The following is a 17,197-nucleotide window of genomic DNA, read 5'->3' as shown; positions in this document are numbered from 1 at the left end:
GGGGTGTCCCCAGGGGTGTCCCCAGGGTGTCCCCAGGGTGTCCCCAGGGGTGTCCCCAGGGTGTCCAGAGTGTCTCCAGGGATGTCTGGGTGTCCCCAGGGGTGTCCCCTGGGTGTCCCCTGGGTGTCTTGGGGTGTCCCTGGTGTCCCCAGGGGTTTCCCCAGAGGTGTCCGGGGCTGTCCCCAGGGTGTCCCCACGGTGTCCCCTCTGTCCCAGGGTGTCTGAGAGTCCCCAGGGGTGTCCCAGGGTGTCCCCAGCCTGTCCCGGGCTGTCCCCAAGGTGTCCCCAGGGTGTCCCTGGTGTCCCCAGGCTCTCCCAGGGCTGTCCCGGTCCTGTCCCGGGCTGTCCCGGTCCTGTCCCCGGTCCTGTCCCGGTCCTGTCCCGGGCTGTCCCGGTCCTGTCCCGGTCCTGTCCCGGTCCTGTCCCGGTCCTGTCCCGGTCCTGTCCCGGGCTGTCCCCCCCTCCCCCCCCGGTCATACCTCGGACTCGAGGCTGGAGAAGTGGGCGGAGCCTCTGCGCGCGCCCAGCGGCCCCGCCCCCCCGCGCGCCCCCGCGCAGCCGTGCTGGGCGGGTGGGGGAGGGGACGGAGGGGGGTCCTCGGCGCTGCAGCAGCTGTACATGCCCTGGGGGGGGGGACAGGGACACGGTGGCACTGGGGGGGCAGTGCGGGGGGGGCACTGCGTGTCCCCATGTGCCCCTTGTCCCCTGATGTGCCCCAATGTCCCCATGTCCCCTCCCCGTGTCCCCGAATGTCCCTTTGCCCTCCAATGTCCCCATGTCCCCACAATGTCCCCAATGTCCCCAGTATCCCCTCAATGTCCCCAATGTCCCGAATGATGTCCCCAGTGTCCCTTCCCTGCTGATGGCCAGCAGGCAGCGCAGCCGCCCCGCTGTGCCCAGTGTCCCCAATGCCCTCAATATCCCCAATGTCCCAAATCCCCCCAATCCCCCTGCTGTGCCCAGTGTCCCCAGTGATGTCCCCAATGTCCCCAATGTCCCCAATTGTCCCCTACCCTGCTGATGGCCAGCAGGCAGCGCAGCCGCCCCGCGCTCCCCAATGTCCCAATGTCCCCAATCCCCTCAGTGTCTCCAATGTCCCCAATGTCCCCAATTGTCCCCAAATCCTCTCGATGTCCCCAACTGTCCCCTACCCTGCTGATGGCCAGCAGGCAGTGCAGCCGCCCCCATGTCCCCAATGTCCCCAATTGTCCCCAATTGTCCCCAATTGTCCCCAATTGTCCCCAATTGTCCCCAATTGTCCCCAATTGTCCCCAATTGTCCCCAATTGTCCCCAATTGTCCCCAATTGTCCCCAATTGTCCCCAATTGTCCCCAATTGTCCCCAATTGTCCCCAATTGTCCCCAATTGTCCCCAATTGTCCCCAATTGTCCCCTACCCTGCTGACGGCCAGCAGGCAGCGCAGCCGCCCCGCGCTGCCCAGGTGCCGCAGCTTCCAGTGCACGAGGTGCTCCCAGGCGAAGACGAGCAGGCTGAGCCCCATGGCCACCAGCAGCATGTAGAACACCCCGGCCATGTTGTCGATGTCCAGCTTGCTGCTCATCACCTCCAGCTTCTCCTGGTGGCAGATCCCCGACAGCCAGAGCCGCTCCAGCATCTCGATCTCGTGCGTCTCAGGTGGGTTGGGGGGATCTTGAGGGGGTTAGGGGGTGTCTTAGGGGGTTAGGAGGCATCTCAGGGGGGGTTTGGGGACATCTTGAGGGGGTTTGGGGGCATCTCAGGGCACTTTGAAGCTCATCTTGTGAGGTTGAGGGGACACTTGAAGGTGTTAGAGGGTCCAAAACCCCTCCAGGACCCCCAGACCCACCAAAGACCCTCCAAAACCCCTCTGGGACACCCAAAATTCCCACAGGACCTCCCCAGACGCAGGAGCTGGAGCAGGACCAGGTCCTTGGGGTGTTTCCAGTGGGACCACCTCTGCAGGGCGATGCCGTAGGGACCCAAAACCCCCAAAAACACCCCTAAAAAATCCCCAGAGACCCCAGACCCACCATCCCCCAGGAGCTGGAGCAGGGCCAGGTCCTTGGGGTGCTTCCAGCGGGACCCCTGCTGCAGGGCGATGCCGTAGGGACCCAAAAACCCCCAAAAAACCCCAAAAAACCTCCCAAAAAACCCCAAAACCCCCTCAAAGACCCCCCAGAGACCCCAGACCCACTGTTGCCCAGGAGCTGGAGCAGGGCCAGGTCCACGGGGCGCTTCCAGCGGGACCCCCGCTGCAGGGCGATGCCGTGGGGACCCAAAAAACCTCCAAAAAACCCCAAAACCCCCTCAAAGACCCCCGAGAGCCCCCAGACCCACCGTCGCCCAGGAGCTGGAGCAGGGCCAGGCCCTGGAGGCGCTTCCGGGGGACCCCCGCTGCAGGGCGATGCCGTAGGGACCAAAAAACCCCCCAAAAAACCCCAAAAAACCTCCCAAAAAATAAAAAAAAATCCCCAAAGACCCCCGAGAGCCCCCAGACCCACCATCCCCCAGGAGCTGGAGCAGGGCCAGGTCCACGGGGCGCTTCCAGCGGGACCCCCGCTGCAGGGCGATGCCGTGGGGACCCAAAAACCCCCCAAAAAAACCCCAAAAAACCTCCCAAAAAATAAAAAAAAATCCCCAAAGACCCCCGAGAGCCCCCAGACCCACCATCCCCCAGGAGCTGGAGCAGGGCCAGGTCCACGGGGCGCTTCCAGCGGGACCCCCGCTGCAGGGCGATGCCGTAGCCCGTGGAGGCGAAGACCTTCCCCGAGCCGATGGTGACGAGCTTGCAGCCCTCCTCCTTGCGGGCCATGTAGTTCAGCACGGCCGCGTCGTAGATGAAGGCGTCCAGCTTCCTGAGGGACACGCCCACCGCGCTCGGCCACGCCCACCGCCCGGAGACCACGCCCACAGCACAGAAACCCCGCCCACGGGCTCACCTGTGCACTTAATGCTGCTGCTGTGCCCCGCCCACGGACTGTAGGCCACACCCACAGCCTCACCTGTGCCCCGCCCACAGCTGATAGGCCATGCCCATGCCAAACAGGCTCCGCCCACAGCACCTAAACCCCGCCCACAGCCTCACCGGTGCACTCAATCTTGCCCCTGTGCCCCGCCCACAGCCTGTAGGCCACGCCCACAGCACATAAACCCCACCCACAGCCTCACCTGTGCCCCACCCACAGCCTATAGGCCACGCCCAGGCACATCAGGCTCCGCCCACAGCACTTAAACCCCGCCCACAGCCTCATCTGTGCCCCACCCACAGCCTATAGGCCACGCCCAGGCACATCAGGCTCCGCCCACTGCACCTAAACCCCGCCCACAGCCTCACCTGTGCACTCAATCTTGCCCCTGTGCCCCGCCCACAGCCTGTAGGCCACGCCCATGCACACCAAGCTCCGCCCACAGCCTCACCTCTGCATTAAGCCCCGCCCACAGTGTAACACGTGGTGTTGCCAATACCCCTAAGCTCCGCCCACCTCGAGATGATGTCATTGTGGCTCCACCCACAGCCTCAGCTGTGCACTAAGCCCCGCCCACAGGATCAGCCCTGGTGCTGTCAATCCCCACAAGCCCCGCCCATCCCCTACAGGCCACGCCCACATGCTATAAACCACGCCCTGTGCATGAAGCCCCGCCCACAGGTGGCAAATATGTAATCAGGCCACGCCCACAAAAGCCACACCCAATCGCATAAATTATTCATCAGCCACGCCCATTTAGCCTCAGGCTCCACCCACTGCCATAAAGCCCCATTTTCTCCTCGTAACCCCCCTTATTTCCCCATTTTCCCAATTTTCCCATTTTCCCCCCATTTCTCCCCCATTATTTCCTCATTTTCCCCCATTTCCCCCCATTTTCCTGTGTTTTCACCCCATTATTTCTCCATTTCTCCCCCATTCCCCATTTTCCCCCATTATTTCCCCATTTCTCTCCCATTATTTCCCCGTTTTCCCCAATATTTCCCCATTTTCCCCCATTTCCCCATTTCTCCCCCATTTTTCCCCATTTCCCCGTGTTTTAACCCCATTATTTCTCCATTTCTCCCCCATTTCTCCCCCATTTCCCCCATTATTTCTCCATTTCTCCCCCATTTCCCACATAATTTCCCCATTTCTCCCCCATTTTTCCCCCATTTCCCCCCTGTTTTCACCCATTATTTCCCCATTTTTCCCCATTTTCACCCCAATTTTCCCCCATTTTACTCCATTTTTCCCGTTTTCACCCAATTTCTCCCCATCATTTCCCCATTTCTCCCCCATTTTTCCCCATTTCTCCCCCATTTTCTCCTGTTTTCACCCCATTTTTCCCCATTTCTCCCCCATTTTCTCCTGTTTTCACCCCATTTTTCCCCATTATTTCCCCAATTTCTTCTCCATTTCCCCCCATTTTTACCACGTTTTCCCCATTTTTCCCATTTTCACCCATTATTTCCCCATTTTCGCACGTTATTTCCCCATTTCTCCCCCATTTTTCCCATTTTCACCCCATTTTCCCCGTTTTCACCCCATTTTACCCCATTTCCCCCCGTACCCGGTTTTGAGGTGCTGCAGCGCGTCCTCCACGCCGCGCTGGTTGTAGCGCACCATGTAGCTGTGCATGGCCGGGTAATTGCTGCGGATGTTCTTCTCCGTGCTGCCGTTGGGCACCGTGCCGAACTTCAGCGGGGGGTACTGCTCCTGGGGCCGCTGGAACTGCGCCAAATCACCCCAAAATCACCCCAAAAATCCATGGGAACCGGCAAAAAACCAACTGGGCCAACAGCGACCCAAAAGTGACACCCAAAAGTGACACCACAACCTCAAAAACATCTCCTGAACTTCAGCGGGGGGTACTGCTCCTGGGGCCGCTGGAACTGCGCCAAATCACCCCAAATCACCCCAAAATCACCCCAAAAATCCATGGGAACAGGTAACAACAGACCTGGGCCAACAGCGACCCAAAAGTGACAGCACATCCCCAAAAACATCTCCTGAACTTCAGCGGGGGGTGCTGCTCCTGGGGCCGCTGGAACTGCGCCCGAACACCCAAATCACCCCAAAATCACCCCAAAATTCACATCAGAAACCCCAAAAATCCATGGGAACCGGCAAAAACACAGCTGGGCCAACAGCGACCCAAAAGTGACACCCAAAAGTGACACCCCGAAGTGACCCTCTTGGTGTCCCCCTGGTGTGCCCCCAGTCTCAGTGTCCTCCTGGTGTCCCCTCAGTGTCCCCCCATTTTCTCCCCCCATTTTCTCCCCACAGTCTCCCCCAAGTGCTGCCGTTGGGCACTCTCCTGAACTTCAGCGGGGGGTACTGCTCCTGGGGCCGCTGGAACTGCGCCCGAACACCCAAATCACCCCAAAATCACCCCAAAATTCACCTCAGAAACCCCAAAAATCCATGGGAATGGGCAAAAACACAGCTGGGCCAACAGCGACCCAAAAGTGACACCCAAAAGTGACACCCCGAAGTGACCCTCTTGGTGTCCCCCTGGTGTGCCCCCAGTCTCAGTGTCCTCCTGGTGTCCCCCTCAGTGTCCCCCCATTTTCTCCCCCCATTTTCTCCCCACAGTCTCCCCCAATGTCCCCCCGATGTCCCCCCCAGTGTCCTTCCAGTGTCCCCCCATTTTTTCCCCCAATGTTCCCCCAGAGTCCCGCTGGTCTTCCTCAGTGTCCCCCCATTTTCTCCCCCAGTGTCCCCCTGGTCTCGCCAATGTCCCCCCCAGTCTCCCCCCATTTTCTCCTCGCAGTCTCCCCCATTTTCCCCCCCAGTCTCCCCCCATGTCCCCCCTGATGTCCCCCAATGTCCCCAGGTGTCCCCGCGCGTCACCTTGCGGTCGCTGAGGCCGGACACGGTGTCCACGTACTCCTCCTGGATCATGAAGGCCGCCAGGTTGGCGGTGTAGCTGGCGAGGAAGATGACGGCGAAGAAGGCCCAGACCAGCACCATGATCTTGCTGGTGGTGCCCTTGGGGTTCTCCACCGGCACCGAGTTGTTGAACACCAGCGCCCACAGCAGCCAGATGGACTTGCCGATGGTGAAGGTGGAGCCGCCCGCGCCTGGGGACAGGGGACAGGGTCACACAGTGTCACCTGGGGTCACCCAGAGTCACCCGGGGTCACCCAGGGACAGGGGACACCATGGGGTGACACAGGGACAGGGGACACCAACAGCAGCCAGATGAACTGGCCGATGGTTGAAGGTGGAGCCGCCCGCACCTGGGGACAGGGGACAGGGTCACACAGGGTCACCCGGGGTCACCCAGGGACAGGGGACACCATGGGGTGACACAAGGACAGGGACAGGGGACACCAACAGCAGCCAGATGAACTGGCCGATGGTGAAGGTGGAGCCGCCCGCGCCTGGGGACAGGGGACAGCAGGACAGGGTCACATGGGGTCACACGGGGTCACACAGGGTCATACAGGGTCATACAGGGACAGGGGACACCGTGGGGTCACACAGGTGACACCCAAGGACAGGGGACACCAACAGCAGCCAGATGGACTGGCCGATGGTGAAGGTGGAGCCGCCCGCGCCTGGGGACAGGGGACAGCAGGACAGGGTCACACAGGGTCACACAGGGTCACACGGGGTCACCCGGGGTCACCTGGGGTCACACGGGGACAGGGGACACCACAGGGTGACACAGGGTCACCCAGGTGTCACCAACACCAGCAGCAGCCAGATGGACTGGCCGATGGTGAAGGTGGAGCCGCCCGCGCCTGGGGACAGGGGACAGCAGGACAGGGTCACACAGGGTCACACAGGGTCACACGGGGTCACCCGGGGTCACCTGGGGTCACACGGGGACAGGGGACACCACAGGGTGACACAGGGTCACCCAGGTGTCACCAACACCAGCAGCAGCCAGATGGACTGGCCGATGGTGAAGGTGGAGCCGCCCACGCCTGGGGACAGGGGACAGCAGGACAGGGTCACACGGGGTCACACGGGGTCACACAGGGACAGGGGACACTGGGATGGTCACAAGGAGACACCAGGGGACACCAGGGGACGAGGGGACACCATCAACGCCCAGAGCAGCCGATGGATTTGTCACCGGTGAACGTGGAGCTGCCCAGCCCTGGGGGACACTGGGGACACCTGGGGACACCTGGGGGTCACCTGGGGACACGGGGGTGACGTGGGGTCCCTTGGGGACAGGGGACACTGGGACGGTCACAAGGGGACACCAGGGGACACCAGGGGAGGAGGAGATGCCATCAACGCCCAGAGCAGCCGATGGATTTGTCACCGGTGAACGTGCAGCTCCCCAGCCCTGGGGGACACCGGGGGTCACCTGGGGACAGGGGGGTGACACGGGGGTGACACGGGGGTGACACGGGGACAGGGGACACTCACGCTGGCCGCTGGCCAGGCTCCGGTTGTAGCCCACGGGGCTGAAGTACTCGAAGATGAAGACGGTGACGGCCACCACGGTGAGACACATGACGAACATCATCACCCACACGGCCGGGCTGTACGGCTCTGCGGGACACGGGGACATGGGGACATGGGGACATGGGGACATTGGGACATTGGGGACATCAGGGGACATGGAGGACATGAGGGGACAGGGGTGACACGGGACTACAGGGACATGGGATGACACAAGGGACACGAGGGGACACATGTGGGGACATGGAGGGCAGTAGGGACATTGGGTTTGGGGGTCCCAGGTGGGATTTTGGGGTCCCAGTTGGGTTTTGAGGGATCCCGGTTGGGTTTGGAGGATCCCGGTTGGGTTTTTTGGGGGATTTTGGGGTTTTGGGGGTTTTTTTTGGGGGTTTTGGGGTACCCAGGAAGGCGGACGGGGACACGGTGCCGTTGCTGCGGGACCCCATGACGCTGATGCCGGTTGGGTTTGGGGGATCCTGGTTGGGTTTGGCAGATCCCGGTTGGGTTTTTTGGGGGATTTTGGGGTTTTGGGGGTTTTTTTTGGGGGTTTTGGGGTACCCAGGAAGGCGGACGGGGACACGGTGCCGTTGCTGCGGGACCCCATGACGCTGATGCCGGTTGGGTTTTTGAGGGGATCCCAGTTGGGTTTTGGGGATCCTGGTTGGGTTTGGCAGATCCCAGTTGGGTTTTGGGGGTTCCCAGTTGGTTTTGGCGGATCCCAGTTGGGTTTTTTTGGGGGTTTTGGGGTACCCAGGAAGGCGGACGGGGACACGGTGCCGTTGCTGCGGGACACCATGACGCTGATGCCGGTCTCCACGAAGGGCACGGAGAAGTCGATGATCTCGGAGCGCTCCTCGTTGATGGTCAGCGAGCCGATGGCCATGTCGGCGCGCCGGTAGAACACCTGGGCGGGGCGGGGCGTGGTCAGGGGGCGTGGCCAGAGGGGCGTGGCCGAATGGGGCGTGGCCCAGGGACATTTTTGGGGTCCCTCCATGCCCTCCCCGTCCCCCCTCGGTTGCTCTCCCTGGGGGTCTCTCTCCAGCCCCATCGCCATGGGGTGTCCATGGTGGGTTTGGGGCATTTTTGGGGTTCAGAGGGGTGTTTTGGGGTTCATTGAGGTTCAGAGGGGCGGTTTTGGGGTTCAGAGGGGTGTTTTTGGGGTTCAGAGGGATGGTTTGGGGTTCAAAAGGATGTTTTGAGGTTCAGAGGGGTATTTTTGGGGTTCAGAGGGGTGTTTTTGGGGTTCAGAGGGATGGTTTGGGGTTCAAAGGGATGTTTTGAGGTTCAGAGGGGTGTTTTTGGGGTTCAGAAGGGTGTTTTTGGGGTTCAGAAGGGTGTTTTTGAGGTTCAAAGGGATGTTTTGGGGTACAGAGGGGTATTTTTGAGGTTCAGAGGGGCGGTTTTGGGGTTCAGAGGGGTATTTTTGGGGTGCAGGAAGGTGTTTTGGGGTCCCACCTCGCCCACCATGCCGTTCCAGACGCCGTCGATCTTCTTGCCGTGCTTGCCGTTGGTCACCAGGTACAGGTCGTAGGTGAAGCCCAGGGCGCGCGCCAGGCGCTTCAGGATGTCGATGCAGAACCCCTTGCAGCACTTCTTCTCGAAGGGCGGGGGGCTGCGGGGACCCCAGAAGTGGTGGGGACACCCCCAGGGTCCTTGGGACACCCCCAGACTGCTGGGGACACCCCCAGACTCCTGGGGACACCCCCAAGGTGGTGGGGACACCCCCAGGGTCCTTGGGACACCCCCAAGCTCCTGGGGACACCCCCAATGTGGTGGGGACAACCCCAGGGTCCTGGGGACACCCCCAGACTGCTGCGGAGACTCCCAGGGTCTTGGGGACACCCCCAAGGTCTTGGGGACACCCCCAGACTGCTGGGGTCACCCCCAAGGTGGTGGGAACACTCCCAGGGTCTTGGGGACACCCCCAAAGTGGTGGGGACACCCCTCAGGGTGTTGGGGACACCCCCAGACTGCTGTGGAGAGCCTTGGGGTCTTGGGGACACCCCCAGAGTGGTGGGGACACCTCCAGGGTCTTGGGGACACCCCCAGAGTGGTGGGGACACCCCCAGCCCCAGGGTCCTTGGGACAACCCCAGACTGCTGGGGTCACCCCCAAGGTGGTGGGAACACTCCCAGGGTCTTGGGGACACCCCCAGAGTGGTGGGGACACCTCCAGGGTCTTGGGGACACCCCAAAAGTGGTGGGGACACCCCCAGGGTCTTGGGGACACCCCCAGAGTGTTGGGGACACCCCCAGGGTGCCAGGCCCCTTGCCAGGGCCGAAGTGTCACTGTCCAGGGGGGCAGTGCCACCCCCACCTGTCCCTGGTGTCCCCAGCTGTCCCAGCTGTCCCCACCTGTCCCCGGTGTCCCCACCTGGCAGTGCCACCCCCAGCTGTCCCCACCTGTCCCCGGTGTCCCCACCTGGCAGTGCCACCCCCCCAGCTGTCCCAGCTGTCCCCAGCTGTCCCCCGTGTCCCCCAGCTGTCCCCATCTGTCCCCAGTGTCCCCACCTGGCAGTGCCACCCCCAGCTGTCCCCATCTGTCCCCCAGCTGTCCCCGATGTCCCAGCTGTCCCCACCTGTCCCAGCTGTCACCAGCTGGCAGTGCCACCCCCACCTGTCCCCAGCTGTCCCCCCAGTGCCCCCAACCTGTCCCAGCTGTCCCTGGTGTCCCCAGCTGGCAGTGCCACCCCCACCTGTCACAGGTGTCACCACTTGGCAGTGCCACCCCCATCTGTCCCCAGTGTCCCCCAGCTGTCCCTGCTATCCCAGCTGTCCCCCAGCTGTCCACAGCTGTCCCCAGTGTCCCCAGATGTCCCTGGTGTCCCCAGATGTCCCTGGTGTCCCCGATATCCCCCATCTGTCCCCGCTGTCCCGGTGTCCACGGTGTCCCAGCTGTCCCCATCTGTCCCCATCTGTCCCCGCTGTCCCCAGCTGTCCCCGCTGTCCCCAGCTGTCCCTGGTGTCCCCACCTGGCAGTGCCACCCCCAGCTGTCCCCATCTGTCCCCAGCTGTCCCCGGTGTCCCCCAGCTGTCCCATCTGTCCCTGATGTCCCCCATCTCTCCCCGGTGTCCCCACCTGGCGGTGCCACCCCCATCTGTCCCCGGTGTCCCCAGGTGTTCCCACCTGGCAGTGCCACCCCCATCTGTCCCCATCTCTCCCCGGTGTCCCGGTGTCCCCGCCTGGCAGTGTCACCCCCAGCTGTCCCCACTCTGTCCCCGCTGTCCCCCCGGTGTCCCCGCCTGGCGGTGCCACCCCCATCTGTCCCCGGTGTCCCCACTGTCCCCACCTGGCGGTGCGGTTGAGCTGGCGCCGGCAGGGCACGGAGTCGCGGATGCAGGTGCCGGTGGCGGGGTCGGTGCTCTCCACGATGACGAAGGGCCGCTCCTCCAGCGTGGCCACCGTCAGGTGCCGCCCGTCCTCCACGGGCTGCAGGAAGCGCCCGTAGCGCGACCACACCGGGTACTTGAGCCGGAGCACGCGCTGCTCCCAGCTGCCCCCCTGGGGGGACATTGGGGACAGGGCATTGTGTCACCGTGATGGGATGTCACCACCCACAGGGTGACCACAGTGACAGTGCGACCACACCGGGGACTTGAGCCGCAGCACCCGCTGCTCCCAGCTGCCCCCCTGGGGGGACATTGGGGACAGGGCATTGTGTCACCGTGATGGGATGTCACCACCCACAGGGTGACCACAGTGACAGTGCGACCACACCGGGGACTTGAGCCGCAGCACCCGCTGCTCCCAGCTGCCCCCCTGGGGGGACATTGGGGACATTGGGGACATGTGGGGACACATGGGGACATGTGGGGATGTGTCATTGTGTCACCGTGATGGGATGTCACCACCCACAGTGTGACCACAGTGACAGTGTGACCACACCGGGTACTTGAGCCGCAGCACCCGCTGCTCCCAGCTGCCCACCTGGGGGGACATTGGGGACATTGGGGACACCCACAGGGTGACAGGGATGTCACCACTGACAGTGTGACCACACCGGGTACTTGAGCCGGAGCACCCGCTGCTCCCAGCTACCCACCTGGGGGGGGACATTGGGGACACCCACAGAGTGACCACAGTGACAGTGTGACCACACCGGGTACTTGAGACGCAGCACCCGCTGCTCCCAGCTGCCCACCTGGGGACATTGGGGACATTGGGGACATTGGGGACATTGGGGACATTGGGGACATTGGGGACATTGGGGACAGGTCATTGTGTCACCGTGATGGGATGTCACCACCCACAGTGTGACCACAGTGACAGTGTGACCACACCGGGTACTTGAGCCGCAGCACCCGCTGCTCCCAGCTGCCCACCTGGGGACATTGGGGACATTGGGGACACCCACAGAGTGACCACAGTGTGACCACACTGGGTACTTGAGACGGAGCACGTGCTGCTCCCAGCTGCCCACCTGCGGGGACACTGGGGACATTTGGGGACACGTGGGGACATGTGGGGACACCCAGAGAGTGACAGGCCAATGTGTCACCATGATGGGCCAGATGTCACTGCTAGGGACAGTGATAGTGGGCAAGAGGCAGAGGAAATGTCACCGTGCCAGGGTGTCACCTTGGGGACAATGATCTGTCACCATGGTGGGGAACAGGCCAAGGTGCCACCATGATGTCACCGTGGCCAGGTGTCACTGCTAGAGACAATGATAGTGGCAGAGGAAATGTCACCGTGCCAGGGTGTCACCTTGGGGACAATGATGCCATCACCTGGTGGGGAACAGGCCAAGGTGCCACCATGATGTCACCGTGGCCAGGTGTCACTGCTAGAGACAATGATAGTGGCAGAGGAAATGTCACCGTGCCAGGGTGTCACCTTGGGGACAATGATGCCATCACCATGGTGGGGATCAGGCCAAGGTGTCACCATGAGGGGACATTGCTGCTGGGGACAATGACAGGGTCACCCTGGTGGGAAACCAGCCCAGGTGTCCCCGTGTCAGGGCAGGAGGCTGAGCCGTGTCCCCGTCACTGCCCAGGTGTCACCGCCGCCCCCGGGTGCCACGTTGTGGTGACAACACAGCGTGACAGCGTGGCAAGGGGGACAGCAGATGGCACCGAGCCCTGGGGACCCTGTGGTGGCATTGTCACCGTGCCCAGAATGGCGACACTGACGGGGGACGTCCCTGTGCCCACGGGGGACGTCCCTGTCCCCGTGGGTGATGTCCCTGTCCCCGTGGGTGACGTCCCCATGCCCACGGGTGACGTCCCTGTGCTCACGGGTGACGTCCCTGTGCCCGTGGGTGATGTCCCTGTCCCCGCGGGTGACGTCCCTGTGCCCGCGGGTGACGTCCCTGTCCACGTGGGTGATGTCCCTGTCCCCGCGGGTGACGTCCCTGTCCCGGTGACACTGATGGGGGATGTCCCTGTGCCCACAGGTGATGTCCCTGTCCCTGTGGGTGATGTCCCTGTCCCCGTGGGTGACGTCCCCATGCCCACGGGTGACGTCCCTGTGCTCACGGGTGACGTCCCTGTGCCCGTGGGTGATGTCCCTGTCCCCGCAGGTGATGTCCCTGTCCCTGTGGGTGACGTCCCTGTCCCCGCGGGTGACGTCCCTGTCCCCGTGGGTGACGTCCCTGTCCCCGTGGGTGACGTCCCTGTCCCCGTGGGTGACGTCCCTGTGCCTGCGGGTGATGTCCCTGTCCCCGTGGGTGACGTCCCTGTCCCCGTGGGTGACGTCCCTGTGCCCGCGGGTGATGTCCCTGTGCCCGTGGGTGACGTCCCTGTGCCCGTGGGTGATGTCCCTGTCCCTGTGGGTGACGTCCCTGTCCCCGCGGGTGATGTCCCTGTGCCCACGGGTGATGTCCCTGTCCCCGTGGGTGATGTCCCTGTCCCCGCGGGTGACGTCCCTGTCCCCGTGGGTGACGTCCCTGTCCCCGCGGGTGGCACTCACCACCTCCCAGGTGCGCTCCTTGTTGAGGGAGATGACGACCAGTGAGGGGTTCACCAGGTAGCCGTCCTCGTTGAAGGAGAAATCCTTCTGTCCCCACGTGATGTTCATGAAGTACCTGTGCAAGGTGACCCCGAGGGCGCCCAGGGTCACCTGGATGTCCCCAACCCAACTCCAAGCGTGGCCAGGGTCACCTGCATGTCCCCAACCTGACCAAACCCCAATCACAACCATGTCCAGGGTCACATGGATGTCCCCAACCCGACCCCAAGTGTGTCTAGGGTCACCTGCATGTCCCCAACCCAACCCTGAGAGCATCCAGGGTCACCTGGATGTCCGCAACCTGACCCCAAGAGTGTCCAGGGTCACCTTCATGTCCCCAACCTGACCAAACCCCAATCACAACCATGTCCAGGGTCACCTGGATGTCCCCAACCCGACCCCAAGAGCATCCAGGGTCACCTGGATGTCCGCAACCTGACCCCAAGAGTGTCCAGGGTCACCTTCATGTCCCCAACCTGACCAAACCCCAATCACAACCATGTCCAGGGTCACCTGGATGTCCCCAACCCACCCAAAGAGTGTTCAGGGTCACCTGTATGACCCCAACCCCACCTTGAGAGTGTCCAGGGTCACCTGGATGTCCCCAACCCAACCTCAAGTGTGTCTAGGGTCATCCAACTGTCCCCAGCCAAACCCCAGTCACAACCATGTTTAGGGTCACCCAACTGTTCCCAAGCTAACCCCAACCATGTCTAGAGCCACTTGAATGTCCCCAAACCAACTGTCCCCAACCATGTCTAGAGTGAAGTCTAGAGCCACCTGAGTGTCCCCAACCCAACTCCATGTCTAGAGCCACCTAAATGTCCCCAACCCAACTGTCCCCAACCCAACTGTCCCCAACCCAACCCCAACCATGTCTGGAACCACCTGGGTGTCCCCAATCCAACTGTCCCAACCCAAGTGTCCCCAACCCAAGTGTCCCAACCCAAGTGTCCCCAACCCAAGTGTCCCAACCCAACTGTCCCAACCCAACTGTCCCCAATCCAACTGTCCCCAACCATGTCTGGAACCACCTAAATGTCCCCAACCCAACTGTCCCCAACCCAACTGTCCCCAACCCAACTCCATGTCTAGAGCCACCTAAATGTCCCTAATCCAACTATTCCAACCGAAATGTCCCAACCCAAGTGTCCCAACCCAACTGTCCCCAACCATGTCTAGAACCACCTGAGTGTCCTCAACCCAACTGTCCCCGACCCAACTGTCCCCAACCATGTCTGGAACCACCTAAATGTCCCCAAACCAACTGTCCCCAACCCAATTGTCTCCAACCCAACTGTCCCAACCCAACTGTCCCAACCCAACTCCATGTCTAGAGCCACCTAAATGTCCCCAACCCAACTATCCCAACCCAAGTGTCCCCAACCCAACCCCAACCCCATCTAGCGCCACCAGCAACCCCCCAACATCCCCAAACCCCGCCTGCCGCGGCCCCACCTGTGCAGGTTGTCGTTGATCTGGGTGACGTTGGGCGCGCGGCAGTCGTTGTTGAACTCGGGGATGAAGCCGTAGTCGCGCAGCAGCGCCTCGGCGCCCTTGGCCACGATGGCCACGCCGTTGTGCACGCGGTGCTGCAGGTCGTCGCGCCAGCCGGCCGACAGCACGGCGAACAGCCCGGCGGGCACGTGCTCGGGCAGCTGCTCGCTGCCGCCCAGGTTGGTGCCCACCACGAACCAGATGTAGCCGGGCCCGGTGAGGCCGGCGTCGCGCGCGGCGCGGAACACGGCCTCGGCCTCGTCGCGCGAGCAGTAGAGCAGCCGGATCTGCGCCGACACCTCGCGCAGCTGCCGGCGCGTCCGCGCGCCCTCGGGGTCGTCGGTGAGGTTCAGGGTGACCACGCCGCGGTGCTCCCAGCCGATGAAGCTGCTGTCGGTCAGCACCTCCACGTAGTCCACGAAGTCCTCGTAGCCGGGCAGCAGCGTGGTGACCACGGCGAAGGCCGTCCAGTCGTACTCCTCCAGCACCTCGAAGATCACCTGGAGCTGCTGCTCCGTGGAGGAGCCCAGCTGCAGGAACGTGGAGCCCTTCTCCTGCCGAGGGGACACAGGTTGGGGACAGTCACGCTGGGGACAGCTGGGTCACACGAGACGTGGTTGGGGTCGGGGACAGTTGGGTTGAGGGTGGTCAGGTGGGGCTAGAACGTGGTTGGGGTTTGGGGACCTGTGCCAGCAGGTGATAAAACCCTGTCACTACCCCCAAAGCAACGAGGACAAACGCCTGTCACTGTCCCCAGAGCAATGGGGACAAACGGCTGTCACTGTCCCCAAGCCAGCAGAGACAAGCTGCTGTCACTGTCCCCACAATGGTGGGGTGACAAATCCGTGCTGGTGGGTGACAAACCCCTGTCACTGTCCCCAAACAGCAGGGGACAAGCCTGTGCCAGCAGGTGACAAACCCCTGTCACTGTCCCCAAACCAACAGGGACAAACCCCTGTCACTGCCCCCAAAACAGCAAGTGACAAACCCCTGTCACCATCCCCAGAGCAATGGGGACAAAATCCTGTCACCATCCCCAAAACAGCAGGGACAAACCTCTGTCACTGTCCCCACAACAGCAGGAACAACCCGGTGCCAGCGGGTGACAAACCTGTTATTGTCCCCAGAATAGCAGGGACAAACCCCTGTCACTGTCCCCAAAACAGCAGGAACAAACCGGTGCCAGCGGGTGACAAACGTGTGTCATTGTCCCCAGAATAACAGGGACAAGCCGGTGCCAGTGGGTGACAAACCCCTGTCACCGTCATCCCCAGAACAGCAGGGACAAACCTGTACCAGCAGGTGACAAACCTCTGTCACTGTCCCCAAAACAGGCAGGGACAAACCTCTGTCACCATCCCCAGAGCAACGGGGACAAACCCCTGTCACTGTCCCCAAAACAGCAGGGGACAAACCTGTACCAGCAGGTGACAAATCCCTATCACTGTCCCCAGAACAGCAGGGGACAAACCCCTGTCACTGTCCCCACAACAGCAGGGGACAAAGCCCTGTCACTGTCCCCAAACCAACGGGGACAAACCCCTGTCACTGTCCCCAAAACAGGCAGGGGACAAAGCCCTGTCACTGTCCCCACAACAGCAGGGGACAAAGCCCTGTCACTGTCAGGAACAAACCGGTGCCAGCGGGTGACAAACCTGTGTCATTGTCCCCAGACTAGCAGGGACAAACCGGTGCCAGCGGGTGACAAACCCCTGTCACCTTCATCCCCAGAACAGCAGGAGGGGACAAGCCCCTGTCACTGTCCCCACACCAGCGTGCCCAGTTGGTCCATCCTGGCCCCCCAGTCCGCTCCCAGTTCACCCAGTTGGTCCATCCTGGGTCCCCCAGTTCGCTCCCAGTTTACCCAGTTGGTCCATCCTGGGCCCCCCAGTTCGCTCCCAGTTTACCCAGTTGGTCCATCCTGGCCCCCCAGTTCACTCCCAGTTTGCCCAGTTGGATCCCAGCACCCCCAGTGTCACTCTGACACCTCCCCCCCCCAGCTGGATCCCAGTCCCTGCGAGTGCCCCAAACTGGTCACCAGTGCCCTCCCAGTTAAACTCCAGTCCCTCCCAGTCCCTCCTCCCCTCCCACTCCACAGCCCCGAGCTGGCTCCCAGCTCCTCCCAGTCTCTCCCAGTATCCCCCATTCCAGCCCTAAATCCCTCCCCGTTCCCCCAATCCCATTCCAGCCCCCTCTCTCCATCCTCTCCCAGTTCCCCCAGTTCCTCCCAAACTGGGTCCTGCCTTCCTCCCCATCCCCTCCCAGTCTCCCAGTTCCCCCCAGTCCCCCAAACTGGGTCCCAGCTCCCTCTCCATCCCCTCCCAGTTCCCCCAGTCCCCCAGACTGGGTCCCAGCCCCCTCTCCATCCCCCCCCAGTT

The 17,197-nt window shown here is 62.4% G+C and overlaps 1 protein-coding gene across 1 annotated transcript in view; it reads right to left on the bottom strand.

Annotated features, from left to right (window-relative positions):
- Positions 1 to 447: 447 nt before the first annotated feature.
- Positions 448 to 17,197, bottom strand: part of LOC120505234 (glutamate receptor ionotropic, NMDA 2D-like) — a 20,094-nt gene continuing 3,344 nt past the window's right edge. Inside the window, exons 2-12 of the mRNA XM_039715548.1 lie at positions 14,781 to 15,373; positions 13,284 to 13,398; positions 10,660 to 10,871; positions 8,826 to 8,982; positions 8,121 to 8,274; positions 7,335 to 7,460; positions 5,799 to 6,028; positions 4,516 to 4,676; positions 2,647 to 2,834; positions 1,397 to 1,626; positions 448 to 623 (exon numbers count right to left, since the gene is read on the bottom strand). Coding sequence (XP_039571482.1) covers positions 474 to 623; positions 1,397 to 1,626; positions 2,647 to 2,834; positions 4,516 to 4,676; positions 5,799 to 6,028; positions 7,335 to 7,460; positions 8,121 to 8,274; positions 8,826 to 8,982; positions 10,660 to 10,871; positions 13,284 to 13,398; positions 14,781 to 15,373 — 2,316 coding nt within the window. The 3' untranslated portion in view covers positions 448 to 473. The remainder of the gene's footprint in view (positions 624 to 1,396; positions 1,627 to 2,646; positions 2,835 to 4,515; positions 4,677 to 5,798; positions 6,029 to 7,334; positions 7,461 to 8,120; positions 8,275 to 8,825; positions 8,983 to 10,659; positions 10,872 to 13,283; positions 13,399 to 14,780; positions 15,374 to 17,197) is intronic.

The sequence above is a fragment of the Passer montanus genome, unplaced genomic scaffold (assembly GCF_014805655.1).
Source record: "Passer montanus isolate IOZ18808 unplaced genomic scaffold, ASM1480565v1 scaffold333, whole genome shotgun sequence".
In the NCBI taxonomy this organism is placed as follows: domain Eukaryota; kingdom Metazoa; phylum Chordata; class Aves; order Passeriformes; family Passeridae; genus Passer; species Passer montanus.
This window is presented reverse-complemented; position numbering and strand designations above follow the sequence as displayed.